The 15,236-nt window shown below is 37.1% G+C and overlaps 2 protein-coding genes across 2 annotated transcripts; one reads left to right on the top strand and one right to left on the bottom strand.

Moving 5' to 3' along the window:
* Positions 1–1,526: 1,526 nt before the first annotated feature.
* Positions 1,527–3,832, top strand: LOC116128380 (light-harvesting complex-like protein 3 isotype 1, chloroplastic). The gene is made up of 3 exons (XM_031414088.1): positions 1,527–1,993; positions 3,157–3,294; positions 3,393–3,832. Exons 1-3 carry the CDS (start codon positions 1,633–1,635, stop codon positions 3,641–3,643), a joined length of 750 nt encoding a protein of 249 aa, XP_031269948.1. The 5' UTR covers positions 1,527–1,632; the 3' UTR covers positions 3,644–3,832.
* Positions 3,833–4,063: 231 nt separating this feature from the next.
* On the bottom strand, positions 4,064–6,738 carry LOC116128398 (glutamate dehydrogenase 2-like). The gene is made up of 9 exons (XM_031414107.1): positions 6,557–6,738; positions 6,349–6,462; positions 5,623–5,844; positions 5,465–5,539; positions 5,245–5,361; positions 4,887–5,137; positions 4,599–4,674; positions 4,434–4,520; positions 4,064–4,340 (listed from the first exon to the last, which is right to left on the bottom strand). The coding sequence occupies exons 1-9, from the start codon at positions 6,662–6,664 to the stop codon at positions 4,155–4,157; spliced, it is 1,236 nt and encodes a 411-aa protein (XP_031269967.1). The 5' UTR covers positions 6,665–6,738; the 3' UTR covers positions 4,064–4,154.
* Between the last annotated feature and the right edge of the window lie 8,498 nt (positions 6,739–15,236).

Here is a 15,236-nt window from a genome sequence, read left to right as displayed (position 1 = left end):
TACTATTGGTAATATTGGAGGTAATTTGATTACTTCCATTTTCTTAGGTATTGTAAGATTATCAGGGTAATTTTGTTTGTTACAATTCTATCCTTTATTAATAAAATTTTAGGACAATAATGCCCTTATTTTTAAATTTATTTACATGAATGTTGCTTTTACTATTTCACCCCAATTAATTTATTTTTTGGACAAAATTACCCTTGACTTCAAAATAAATTGCAGCCCACCCAAGCCACCACCCCGACCAACTTGCCGCCGCCTACCGCTGGCAACCACTGCTGCAGCCGGCATAGTGCACGGAAGGCCGAAAATGGCCTTCGTGTGCCGATATGGCCATTTCTGGCCAGATATCTGGCCAAATGGCCATACGGCGCACGGAGGCTATTTCCTGCCTTCCGTGTGCCATTAGGTTGCCGCGGCCGGCAGTGGCTGGGTTGGTGGGGGTGCTTTGTTGATTTTCTAAACTTTTATTATGAGGTTGTTTTTGCTAAGTTTTTAAATGCAGGGTGGTTTTAATAATCCAAATAATAATCAATATTAAAAAATAATATAATAATAATATTTAATTAGAGGACAATTCAGTAATTTAAATAACATACTCACCAATTTATTTCTCTCAACTAAACATATTAATATAACATACCCACCAATTAACCAAACATATTTTCCTAAAGATTTCCAGTAATTTTCAGGGTAATCTAACTTTCCAGTAATCCAACATTTCTAGTAATCCAACATTCTCTGAACCAAACGCTCCCTTAAATCTTTTGGGAATTTTGGGCCGGGCCGAGATTTGAACCAATCGCCATCCTTGGCCCATCCCCGATTGTTTACACTTAATCCTTGACCTAAATGGGGCAGGGCCGTCCCCACGGGAATTTTACCATCCCTAAATCAAACATATTTTTAGATACCCAAAGTATTAAGATATATTTATAAATTTTATCTATCTTAAATTTTAAAGGTTATGTCTTGTCTGGAAACAAAATGAGGCCAAATTTGGTGAAATTTTAATAAATGGTCTTTGAAAATTTTGAAAACAATTTCTCACAAATTTTAAGAAGTATAAAAATCATTTATTTTTAAAATTAAAGAAGTAAGGAGGCAAACTAATTTTTTTTGGATAATACTACACTCACAAACTCTTATTATTAACTTTCTCTTACAAACGCAATGTGACAATTTGTAATTGATCAGCTCACAATGAGTTTCGCTTGCTTAACAGTGGTTCTCGTCTAATCAATTATGGGTTATTAAGTCGCATTTATTAGGCAAAGTTAAAAAGAAGAGTTTGTTGGCTTATCTTTATTAATTTTTTTTTTTTGGGATAGTGTTCTTATAAGCCGGTGGAATAACGCACTCTCACTTTTATGAGGTTTGACAAAATTTTTTGTTCCGATAGTTTTGAAAGTAACAATTTCATCCCTGGATTTTACTATACATCTATCCTTTATTCCTTTAGGCTTGATAATAAAAAAATATTTTTTAGTCACAATTGTTACATTGTCATAAAAGTACAAAATCCGAACTCCCAACCACTGTTAAGAGTTTGTAAGGCTGTAGATACTAGATAGCTTACCACCATGTTCTGAGAAACTCTTTGGCTCAGCCTCGCTATCAAAAGTCACCATGTCCATATCCATCGCTCTCCTTTCCCTCTCTTCTCCTCCATCTACTCTTCTCCCCAAAACTCATTTCTTCTTTACCCACAAACCCACTCTTTCACTAACTTCCACAAGACCATCTTTCTTCACTTTCAGGGCCTCAGCAGCTGACAATGGAGCTGGAGTCTCAGCCCCGGCTGCCACCGTGGAGGAACCAAAGGTCCCCGAAGCTCCAGAGGGCTCCGTGGGGTCCAATGGAGCTGTGGAGCCCGAAGAAGTGATGGTTTTGACCAAGTTCGGGGACCCCAAATGGATTAACGGAACTTGGGATTTAAAGCAGTTTCAAAAAGATGGGCAGACCAATTGGGATGCTGTTATTGATGCTGGTTAGGTTTTTTTTCTGCTTATTGTTGTTCCTGGTTTATGGGTGTTTTATATATGTTTTTTACAGTCACTTTTTCTAGTCAAAGGTTAGTGTTTGTTATAATTTGTTGGAATTTTTTTTTAGGCTTACTAGAGAGTTGAATCTTGGAAATTTTGGTTACTCAAGTCCTCAAAATACAAAATCTGAACTCTTTATAAGCTTAATTTATACTTAGCTCAGTTAGGGATATTGATTTCTTCTCTTTTTCTTCTAACTCAATCTAGGTTGGATATTTAGACCGGCAGCTTACTGGTTGTTTGATTACTTACCGTGGCATCAAATGTTATATGTATTCAATAGTAACATTATAAGAGAACTGTAAGAAGATTATGGATTGAAAAGTTTTAAACATAGTGCCAAATTACATCCAATGTCCAGCCACTTCGATGCTGGTGATAAGCGGATTATGGATGCTAACCAGACAGTTTCATATTCCAAGTTTGCGATCATTGGTCATCTGACTCGAGATCCCTAATTTACATGTATATGGTATTTTAAATTCATGATTGATTAAATGTCCTCAAACCACAACATTGGGATATCTACTGCTCATGTTTTGTCTTTTGATTGCAGTGTGGGCATTGAAGTGCCCTGAAGAACTGTAATTTATCTTTGTGTGTTCTGTTGCATCTGATATGATTTTATATCGCTTCACATATCATTACAGATTTATATGTTCATAAGCTTTTGCCCTTTCTGCAATTAATTATTCTGCACTCTGTTTCACAAAATAGATATGTTTTCAAATGTTATGTTACCTAATATTTGATTGATTTCATTTTCTTGGGAGTTCATGAGTCCTAAACTCACAACCAATTCATATAATATTCCTTTTCTCCACTTAATTCAATTAAATGTTGCATTTTGCATCAGATGTTCTATTGCCCATTTAATTTATTCAACCTTTTCCGTGAGTGATAGGAAAATACATCTATCAAGCACCTTATGGTGTGCTATTTAGCTACAAATTTATATGATTTCGTACATCATTCATTTTTTTTTTTCCTTTAAGGGCGACATTTTGTTAAAATTTAAATATCATTCTTAATAATTAACTTAATGTGTTTCCTGATTGTTCAGGGATTACTTGGTTTCTAATTCCCCTCCATGGATAATCTTTTTCAGAAGTTAGGAGAAGAAAGTGGCTTGAGGATAATCCAGAATCATCCAGTAATGATGACCCTGTTGTTTTTGACACCTCAATTATACCTTGGTGGGCATGGATGAAGAGGTTCCATCTACCCGAAGCTGAACTTCTTAATGGTTTGTTCAATCTATACCTCCTTTTTTCATGTAAATTACAATGGTACTTTGTTGTAACATGCTAATCCTACTAATTCTGTCTTTTGAGCGTGGCACAGGCCGTGCAGCAATGATAGGATTCTTCATGGCTTATCTAGTTGACAGCTTGACCGGGGTAGGTTTGGTCGACCAAATGGGCAACTTCTTTTGCAAGACTCTATTATTTGTTGCTGTTGTTGGGGTGCTTCTAATCAGAAAGAACGAGGATATTGAAACTGTGAAAAAGCTTCTAGATGAGACAACCTTTTATGACAAACAATGGCAAGCAACCTGGCAGGATGAGACTTCTGGAGGTAACAAAAAGGAGTAGTCAGATTGCAGTTTATACTTCGAGTATTTGTTCTCAATTAGTATTGCTGTAATTTATCTAAGCTAGTGAATGATAAAGACTTTGAGTTGCTATCTCTCACGCATTTCATACTTCTGAGTTTAGTATGTAATTTTATGAACATCTTTTCCTTAATGAATTCTGTGCAATGGAAGATATTGTTGCCATTGACTTCGTTTACTCTTCATGAAGATATTTACACCTAGCAACCTTATAATTTTGTAAAATTTACTAATTTTTGTTTATCCAAAGACTATTGGCCACCAAATCAATAAGCTGCCTTCTTAAAAGGTCGGGAAAATAAGACATAAAACTATAAATTTAGTTCTTCAAAATTCTAGTTAGTTCCTTTCCTTTTTATTCCTTAAAGCTTAAAATGCATTTTTGAACTTTGAACTGGAGTATAAGCATTACTGAATTCTGTGGCTGAAGAAAATAAAGTTTAAAACAGAAACTATATTTGACAACAGAAAGGATCAAATGGAAGATTCATTCATGCTTCCCACCCCCTCAGCAGAGTAGCACGCGCAACTCTGTTCACTCCCAGAGTGAAGGCGCCCATCCGCAAGTTGCAGTTGTAAATTTGGCACATTGCCTTGATGTCAAGGAAAGCTTTCATCATGTACCTCTTCAGCTCACAGTTCACTTTCTCTTCTTCCCACATGAATCCTTGAATGTTCTGTTAGGACATACAGAGTTATTTAATTGTAAAGATCAGATTAGAAGATTAAATAAGATAATTATTAGTAGGCATAGGACATGTTGCTAGTACCTGAACCCATTCAAAGTAACTCACAGTCACACCACCGGAATTTGCATAAATGTCAGGGAGTACAAGGACTCCCTTCTTGGACAAAATCTGAAGACAAACATGGATTTTATTGGCTAAGTTTGTGAATTTAGCAAACAATTAGAGAAAGCACAGGTTTGTTATTACCTCATCGGCTTCAGGGTCAGTGGGGTGGTTGGCTGCTTCTATTATGAACTTTGCCTTCACATCACCAGCATTTCCCCTTTCAACAACACAAAAAACAGAAAGAATATATGTAATAGTCTAAATTAAGGTTAGTGGTTTTTATACAATAAGAAACTGTAGTCCTAAACAATAATTAAACATATTCTTTTATGGAGTGTGATAAAATTATAGTAGAATTAACTGTAAGGCTGGAGAAAGAAGTTATAAAGGTCATGACTTCTGAGGTTATTAGCCAAACAGGCTACATACTTGTTGAGAACTCCACCTAAGGCGCATGGGATCAGAACGTCGCATTCATGTACAAGCAAGTCATTTGGATCCATAGCATCCCCACCTTCAAAATTCTTCAGGCTTTCAGTTCCCTCTTTGTGTTTCATCAGAGCTGGAATATCAATTCCATTTGGATTCTTAACTGCACCTGTGATGTCACTCACTGCAACAACCTTACCGCCTTTTTCATGGATGAACTTTGCTGCCCAGGAACCCACATTGCCAAACCCCTGAAATAATAGTAGTTCAAATATTGAGGCAGAATGTCATGTAAACAGAGAAAACAATTTAATTCAACCATAAAGGACGAATATGCACATATGTAGAAGGAAACTACCTGGATAGCAAACTTCATTTCTGAAATTGATTTTCCATACTCAGCCAGTAAAGCTTCTGTTGCAAAGACCACTCCCAGTCCAGTTGCCGCTTCCCGACCCAGTGATCCTCCAAGATCCTGCAATTCCATCTCAGCATAGGAAATGTTAATTTTATTCGATTTCTTCTATTAGTCATACAGTGATCACATATTTGTCTTTCTACCGCTTTTGGATGCTTACAATTGGCTTTCCAGTCACAACTGCTGGTGAGTGCCCATTAAATTTTGAGTATTCATCCAGGATCCATGCCATTGTCTGTTCAAATCAAGAGCAAGAAATGTATGAATAGAAATTGGTGTTGTCAACGCTTTGAAGCAACAAGCTAATTCAGTGGATACCTGTGAATTAGTCCCCATGTCAGGGGCTGGAACATCCCTATGAATTCCAATAAGATCATGGATCTTTTGAGTGAAAACACGGGTGAGACGTTCTAACTCGCTTATGCTCAACTCTCTTGGATTGCAGCCGATCCCTCCCTTTGCTCCGCCATATGGAATGGCAGCTACAGCTGTCTTCCATGTCATTAATTGAGCCAAAGCGTTTACCTCATCCGGGTCAACCTTGAACAAGGAAAATACAACAGTTAGTATTTGATAAAATTTTGATGAAAAAAAAAAAAAAAAAAAAACCAGCAAGGGACATTATGCTAATTCTCTTCAATTTAGAAGTAGAGAAGTACTGAATACCGTTCCAGTCTGATATGACATATTTATTAAATTTAGAAAATTCTCTTCACCAGATCAATGTATCTTATTGATTAACAAAATCATTCTATCATTATCTTGGAACCCAGGAGGGTGTATTCATATCTATGGAGTTATAAACCAAAAAATAAATACTTTTCATGCCATATCTGAACAAAATGAACAAACGCAAACAGAGAATATGAACCCGAAGTGGAACTTCAACAGCCATATGATGCAAATGTATCTTCAGCTGATTAGAGATGTCAAATAAACCAAAACTCAAGGACCCAAATTCAGGATCAATGGCATCGCCTCATTGACTTGCACATGCGAATGATATAACATAAAAATAAAAGAACAAAACTTTGGGGGTATCACCTCAGGGTGGTAGCGTATTCCACCCTTCATCGGTCCACGAGCGTTGTCATGCTGGATTCTAAATCCAACGAAGGATACAAGAGAACCATCATCTCTAGGAATTGTGCACTCAACCTGGAGAAAAAAAAAATCCATAAATAAAAGTTTAACAAATGAAAGAACATATGCTCATTTCGCCTAGGAAAAAATCAATGTTAATAGTAATTACTTTGATCTCTCTAAAGGGGATCAAGAGGCTCTTTTCAAGCTTAGAATCCAAGCCAAGAATGCGAGCTGCATGGCGAAAGTTGCGGTTGGTGGCTGCAAGAGCATTCATAGCTACCTAAAACCAATGGAACAGTTACAGTAATGGAAGAAAGAACCAAGTTGATGAAAGCTTAGTAAATTGACGGTTTGATGTGTTGTTATATACAAGGAAAGTTATAGCAATGATGAAAAGTTTTCAGTTCCCCAGATTCTGAGGACGCTTGTACAGCCTACAAGGCATGCAGGGACTCTGACTTTTGTCTATCCTCCCAATTTTAGCAGTCTGCTTAACCAACCATCTTTTTTTTCCTCTTTTATATATTAAATCTATTAATATATAAATTGATTGTCTTTGCTCTCTTATTATCATATTATTTATAATATTCAATGTTAATGTAACATGTATAATTAATATATACTCTTAATTAGAAAAGATATATATAACATAATATTTAATTACAATAATTTAATGAATAATATTATATTACAAAATTTTCATACGAATTCTTTCATACAATGGGACTGTTCGAAGATACGAGACAGAGAAAAAGAATTGGGGAAAAATTTATTTGGTCAACTCATCTCTGTTTTTACAACTACTACAACTCTTTTAAATAACTAATTACAACAATTTACAATATGACACTTGGACTTCAGCAGTAACAAAAACTACGGTAGTAATAAACACTAATATAACCAATACCTCCCTCAAGCTGGTAATGATTGATGAACATCAAACATACGAAGCTTGGACATGAGAATGCGATGTTGTTGCTTGCATAATCCCTTGGCCATCAAATCGGCAGGCTGTTCACTGGTAGAGATGTATGTAGTTTTAATTAATTTGCGATCAATCTTTTCCCAGATCAGATGATAGTCAATCTCAACATGTTTGGTTCATTCATGGTATACTGGATTAGCAGCAATATGTAGGGCAGCTTTATTGTCATAGTACAATAATGTTGGTAGCAGAAGTTTGATGCCCAAATCAAGGAGCAAACTTTGTATCTACGTTCTTGCAACAAGTGGACGCCATTGATCTATATTCAGCCTCACAGGATGATCTGGAAACAGTTGATTGTTTTCCAGGAAATTAAAGATTCTCCAAACTTGATACAATAACCTGTTAAGGACCTTCTAGACATTGGACAGGCAGCCCAATTAGCATCACAATAAGCCTCAATGGTGTAATTCTTCTTTGCAAAAAAAAAAAAAAAAAAAAAAAGGCCAGTACCAGGACTCTGTTTGATGTATCGTAGTACTCTGAGAGCAGCTTCCAAATGAAATTTCTTAGCTGAATGCATGTACTGACTTAGATGTTGAACTGAATACAAATATCTGATCGAGTCATACATAAGTAGATGAGTTTACCTACTAATCTTTGATAGGAAGAAGCATCCTTTGGGAGTGGATCATTTGTACAAGTGCCAACTAATTTATCCAATTCAACAGTCATCAATTTGAGGTGTTGCTCATATGGAGTGTCAATTGGTTTAGAACCTAGCAAACCAGTTTTAGAAAGAAGTCCCAGTGCATATTTTCGTTGATTTATTACCAAACCAGCTCGTTTATTACCAAACCAGCTCGTGAGTGACTAATTTCCATCCCGAGGAAGTATCTCAAGATGCCTAAATCCTTGATTCTGAATTTGGCATTGAGATATCACTTGACTTCATCAATGGCTGCAAGATTGTTACCTGTTAGCAGTATGTCATCAACATACACTAAAAAGATCACCAAACTGCTCCTATGAGTCTTAGTGAATAACGAGTAGTCATTTTTAGACTATAGGAAACCATACTCTAATAGTGTAGTGGTAAACTTGTGATGCCATTGTCTGGAAGCTTGTTTTAGACCATATAAGGATTTCAATAGTTTGCAGAACTTATTTTTGGTCTCAAGTTGATTATTCAGACCTGGAGGAACCTTCATATATATTTCCTCATTCAAATCTCCTTGAAGGAAGGCATTATATACATCCATTTGAAAGAGACCACAATCATTTATGGCTGCAAGTGCTAAAATGGTAATAACTGTAACCATTTTAGCTACACAAGAAAAAGTCTAGGTGTAATCAATACCTTCTTGCTATGTATACCCCTTTGCAACTAATAGAGCCTTATATCCTTCAATGCTACCATCTGACTTAAGTTTCACTTTATAAACCCATTTACACCCAATAGCCTTCTTTCCAGGAGGAAGAGAAACTAATTGCCATGTTTCATTTGATTCTAATGGCTGAAGTTTTGTATCCATATCATTCCTCCAATTCTGGTCAGTTATGGCTTCTTTAAAGGTTTGCGGTTCATATATGTGAGATATGGCAGAAAGTAGACTTTGATATCTAGGCGACAAATTCTAATATGAAATGAAATTAGAAATCGAGTATTGTGATTTAGAAGGGACAACATAATCTTTTTGCCAAACGGGTGGTTTAGATGGTCTTGTGGACCTTCGGACAATGTTTGGAATAGGCTTTATAGGTGAAACTCCTATGATGGGACTACTACTTGAATTTGTTACTAGAGAATCTATGGAATTGTCAGAAATAGAAACTGGATGTGGAACTGCCATTGGATTGTCAGAAAGTAAAAAGTCTGATTCATCATGAAATTGTGTGGTGGAAGGGAATAATGGTGATGCATGAGATGTGATGTTATGGTCAGCATATGGAAAAATAGTCTCATGAAATGTGACATCCCTACTAACAAAAAACCTTTGAGATTGAATGTCAAATACTTTGTAACCCTTTTGGAAGGCAGGATAGCCTAAAAAAATGCAAGGAACTGCTCTTGGACCAAACTTGTCCACTTGGGGCAGTATATTTGCATAACAAAGGCAATAAAAGACTCTAAGATGGGAAAGTGTGGGAGGTGTTTTAAACAACATTTCAAATGGTGACTTACCCTGTAAAAGGGGAGTAGGAATTCTATTTAGAATATAAGTGGTAGTCAAAATACATTCCCCCCAAAAAGTGATTGGAACATGAGATTGGAATCGTAAAGCTCTAGCTATAGTCATGATGTGTCTATGCTTTCTTTCTACAATTCCGTTTTGTTGAGGTGTGTAAGGATATGAACTCTCATGAATAATTCCATTGGAATTCAAAAAATTTGTGAAGTCAGTACTGAAGAATTCAGTACCATTATCAATCCTAATCTTTTTAATGTTGACAGAAAACTGATTATTAACCATGGAAACAAAGTTTTTGAATATATGTAATGTATCCGACTTAACAGTCATAAGATATGTCCAAGTGGCACGAGAAAAGTCATCCACAAGAGTTAAAAATATTTGAAACCATTATGAGTGGATTCCTTGTAAGGATCCCATATATCAACATGTACCAGATAAAAAATTGTATAAGTGATAGAGAGACCGGTAAGAAAAAGGTTTTTTGCATTGTTTAGCTAAAGGGAAAACCTTACAATGAGGAAGTGATTCCTTTACAAACGAATTATCTAAGGAAGAAATAAACTTTATTCTCGAAATAGATGCATGACCTAGCCTATTATGCCATATGGTATTGGAAAGAACACTACAAGCAGTCATGATTTTATTCAAATGAGAAAACAAATGTCAATTCGGTTTCTGAATCAAATAATACAATCCATTGTGCTCTTCACCAATCGCTATCATTGATCCATTCCATAGGTCCTGAAATAAACAGAATTTTGGAAAAAAAGAAACAGATAACAGATTGTATCTAAACTGTGGTATGAATAGGACTTTATGTAGTTTAAGTTGTGGAGAGAGGCAAACATCACCAGTATGGGTTATTGGGACAGATATACCATTTGGTGACTTAACAGTAAGACTGATGGAGGAATTATAAGGGTGTACATTATCCAGGCAGTGAAAATCAGATGTCATATGATCATTAGCTCCGGTATCTAATATCCATGCATTATGTAAAAACGAAACCATAAAAGAATGAGGAGTACCTATGACATTGGAAGCAATGTCAGGAGCACCTTGAACAACATTAGTAGTAAGTGAAGGTCCATCGTTGCCTAACAGCTTCAAAATTTCTTGATATTGGGCTAGAGAAAAAATTGAAGTAGTCACTGGTGCATTCTTAGTTGAACTTGAAGATAACTCGTCAGTTGTGTGCTCAATATTATTGGCCGTCGGTGTTTTATGGTTGAAATGCTTCTTGTTTCTGCCTCTCTGGCGGTTCTTGGCATAGGCATGAAGTTTCCAACAAAAATCAATGGTATGATTTGTTAGATGACAAAATTCACATTCCATCGCCTTCTTTTTAGATTGCGGACTGTGACTTCCTGGATTCCCTTGATTTTTAGAAATATTGTGTGTAAAAAATGCAGTAGTATCTGATTGAGAGGTGGTGGAATTGGTGATACCCCTCTGTTTCTCTTCTTGACTAAGCATGCCATAAGCAACATTCATGGTTGGTAAAGGATTCATTAGAAGAATTTGACTCCTAACAGCCGCATAACCCTCATTTAGACCCATCAGAAATTGCATTACTTTCTGAGTTTGTTCATGCTCTTTATAAACTTTGGATGAAGAATAAGAACATGTGATCGATGGGACCATAGAAGAATATTCATCCCAGAGGAGCTTCAATTGCGTATAATAAACTGAAATTGATGACAAACCTTGTTGTATTGTAGCAATGTCTTTCATGATTGAATATATGTGAGAACCATTGATCTTGTCAAATGTTCTTGCAAATCTTGCCAAACAGTCGCAGTGTTGGTTCCATAGATGACTCGGCCCATAAGATCTTTAGAAATGCAATTCATTATCCAAGACATGACAATGGCGTTACAACGATCCCACTGCTGTGCCTGAATCGGATCAAGAGGGCGTGGGAGTGTTCCATTGATGAACCCTAACTTGTTCTTCGCAAGGAGTGCAATTTTCATCGCTTGATTCCAAATACTGTAATTGTCACTTCCTATTAAAATTTGGCTAACAATTTGGCTCCCCGGCATGTCGGAAGGGTGCATGTACAACAGATTGTTGTAATTGGCAGCCATGGACACAACTTGAAGATTCTCCGAGGTGTTTGATGACATTGTTGAAAACAAATGATCTTCAAGAAAGATTGTGAAGAATTTGAGTCAACTGAATGATCTTAAATGAAATTGGACCTAATTGATTCTCGACTTTGGAAGAAAAAAGGAAAAAAAAAATTGCGGAATTTGGATTGAATTGAACCCAAGATCAATTTTCTGATACCATGTTAGAAGATACGAGACAGAGAAAAAGAATTGGGGAAAAATTTATTCAGTCAACTCAACTCTGTTTTTACAACTACTACAACTATTTTAAATAACTAGTTACAACCAATTACAATATGACACTTGGATTTCAGCAGTAACAAAAACTACAGCAGTAATAAACACTAATATAAGTAATAGTTGTAGACGTAAAAATCTACCTGTACGGAAAGGGGGTCTGATCCCGTGAGGTTGAGGCCATTAGAGATCCGTTGCACCTGCACACGTAGAGAAACAAGCGTGAAGCGAACGAAAAACACTGGGGTGGTGTTTGCCGTAGGCACTCCGACGCTCAAGTCAGCAAGGCTGAAAGAGGCTAGTATAGTGAGGGCTAGGGAGTAGAGACGTTACCAGAAGTCTAGTCGGAGACTGACTATGGTAGTGTTGTGAAGCTCTCAAGTAGGAGCTTCGGGTGTGAGGGTGTAATGTAATCTAATGTCCCTTGTGAGAGGGATGGCCTCTGCTTATATAGTAACTGTCTGGTCTCCCAGTCCTGGTGGGAGTAGGAGTCCTAGTGTGACTCTGATACAAACCCTAGAGGAATTAGGGTGGTGGTGAGCTGTCTTACCAGTGTTCGAATGGGAAGGTGATCCCGAACAGGAAAGTAACCTCGAGTAGGAAAGTGACCTGAATAGGAAGATAACCTCGAATAGGAAACTGATCTGGAATAGGAAAGTGATCTGTGGGTTTCGTGGGCTCTGGACTTGCTCATAGGTTCAGGAAGTGAACTGGGACTTGGAGGCCCGGACCCGATGGTTTGGACCGACTGTATCTTGTATCAAATGGGCCTAATCCGGATGGGGCCGCATTAGGATTGGGCCGCATCGGGATTGGGCCTGGTCTCTTCCTCATTCAGTCCTATTCTCCTATTTGGGCCAAGGACGATTTTTGGCCCTAATAGTAGTGACATACTGAAAGGATGAAAGTAAAAAGTTAAACTTGTTGAATAAGGATAAATGTTATGTTAATTAATAGGCAATACCACATCACTTTATATATAAAATTTTTAAATATTTGTAAACAAAGTTATGTGATAAAAAAAAAAAATTCGTAAAAAACCTTTGTATGTAACTTTACTAGATTGAAACTTTAGGAGTTCAAAAATTTATGGATCCGTGTAACATTTAGTAAAGATTTATGATACATGTTTATGGTATAATCAACATGTTTGCGCCTGGCCACAAATTCATTAGAAAGGATACATTGCGACAGATGTAAAGCTAAGCAAATCGCTGCTACTCCGAGAACAAGGGACTGTGTTGGTCGTTCGAGATGCCGATCTGCCTATCCAACGGATTTCTTGTAACATCTGCTGAAAACTAGTACAATGCATGCATAATAACAATAGAAAATTGGGCCCAAAGTTTTCTTTTTCATTACAATTCGTATGTTTTTTATACACAAAAGATTACTGTTTACAAAATGCATTTTAAAAGACAAAACAGGGGAAACAGTGTAGCTATTGCTCCTCGCTTGCCGCGCCCCTCCGACCGCATCAACACCTAGGACCTGCATCCACAAAGGAAAATAACGGGGTGAGCACAAATAATGCTCAGTAAGTAAAACTCTCTAACTGTATGTCCCCGTATGAACTCTTAATTCTTTCCTTTTTCTAATTCTGTTTCTGTTTCTGTTTCTACTAAATACCATGGCCTCATCTTACCGGATGTACTCCGGATGGCGTTCACACAGCCCCATCTCACTCTCCATGACTATCGGGTGAATTCACATAGTACCAACCCGTTCTTAGTGACTACCGAGTGGGATCACAAAGCTCCTACTCGGTTTTCCTAACTATCGGTGGAGACCACTTAGCACCTACCCGTTTCTCATGACCTTTGGGTAACGATCACCAAGCATTAACCCATCTCTAGTCACTATCGGGTGATGATCACAAAGCTCAACCCGCTTCTACTAATGTTGGATATGATCACAAAGCATCAACCCACTTTTCTAACAACTAACCGGTAGTGGTCACAAGCATCTACCCATTTCTTTACTCATCGGGTGACGATCACAAAGCATCGACCCATCTCTAGACTATTCGGGTGATGATCACAAAGCATCAATCCGATCCCCATAACGGTCGGGTGATGATCACAAAGCATCATCCCAACTATACTACTCTTCTAATTCCTCTATTGTAGCATTTTTCATGCTCTCTACCCTTAGAGTAGTTATACCCACCAAGCTCTCTACTACTAGGGTAATTGCATACACAATTTTCTTACACTTTCTTAGGTCACTTTCCATGTACAACTATGCCTATGGATGTTCAACTCACCCAATGCACTTATGAGATGCCAACATGCAATGTTGCAAGAATTAAGGTTCACTACTCACACTCAAACCTCTATTAGGCATTTCATCAAACAACTCTGTGCACTATAAATCTCTATTATAGCATGATTCCAAACTTTTTCTAACCATCCTAAATGGGGAAAAACCCCTTCACAAAGCCATAAACCTGTCAAAGAAAGCATTCCAAAAAGGGATCCATAACCACCCCTCCAATTTCATCTCAAACTACCTTTCCAACCCAACAACTCATTTCTCATATTTGCAAGAATTAAGCATTCACAAGGCATAGAAATCTCTATTTAAACCTCCATACAGGGCATATCAATGTACATCACATACAACATCATTTCTATCAAAACCCTAATCAAGAAATTTCATGAATCTCAACTTGGGTTGGGTTTTCTTTTTGTTATGGAGAGACTTCACCAACTCTTCCTTTCACTTGTTTTGCTTGACTTTTCCTCTACTCTTAACCAAAATAACAAAAACCTTCAAACTTCAATATGAACTAAAACTCACAAATCATACAACTTAAGTAGGAATTCTTACCTTAGAAGCCTTAGGTTGCTTTTCTACCCCAAATCACTTCAAAAACCCCTTGGGAAACCTTGATTAAAAGAAAGAGAAGTTGAGAGGAGTAAAGATGGAGTTGCGTTTTTGAAGAAGAAGAATGAGGGTTGCTAACTCTTAATTCCTTTTAATGAAATATATATCAAAGCATCCCATTTTGCCTTACTCTTCTTTGGGAATTCCATCCATATCCTTGATTCATTACAAACTCACCCCCATAACACAACATATCTCCATGAAAAATCCTTACATTAACTCCCCACTTTTCCTGCTAATTAGGGGTAGATGGTCAAATTGCCCTTAGGGAAGAAAATATCAAAAACTCAACCAACATTTTAATCGGCCTGTCGCCGCGGCGAAACTGTCCAGAGAGTTTCCCCGTGGTTTCAACACATCTTCGCCGCGGCGAAGATTCTTCTTCGCCCCGGCGAACTTGTACACTAAACTTCTTCTATTTCACCAATTTCAGGGCAAACATTCAACACAACTTCAACCAAACAATATTACCAAAAACCAACTTAA

Source organism: Pistacia vera, unplaced genomic scaffold (assembly GCF_008641045.1).
Source record: "Pistacia vera cultivar Batoury unplaced genomic scaffold, PisVer_v2 Contig2, whole genome shotgun sequence".
NCBI classification, from domain to species: Eukaryota; Viridiplantae; Streptophyta; class Magnoliopsida; order Sapindales; family Anacardiaceae; genus Pistacia; species Pistacia vera.
The sequence above is the reverse complement of the archived record's forward strand: the minus strand, read 5'-3'. Positions and strand labels throughout refer to the sequence as shown.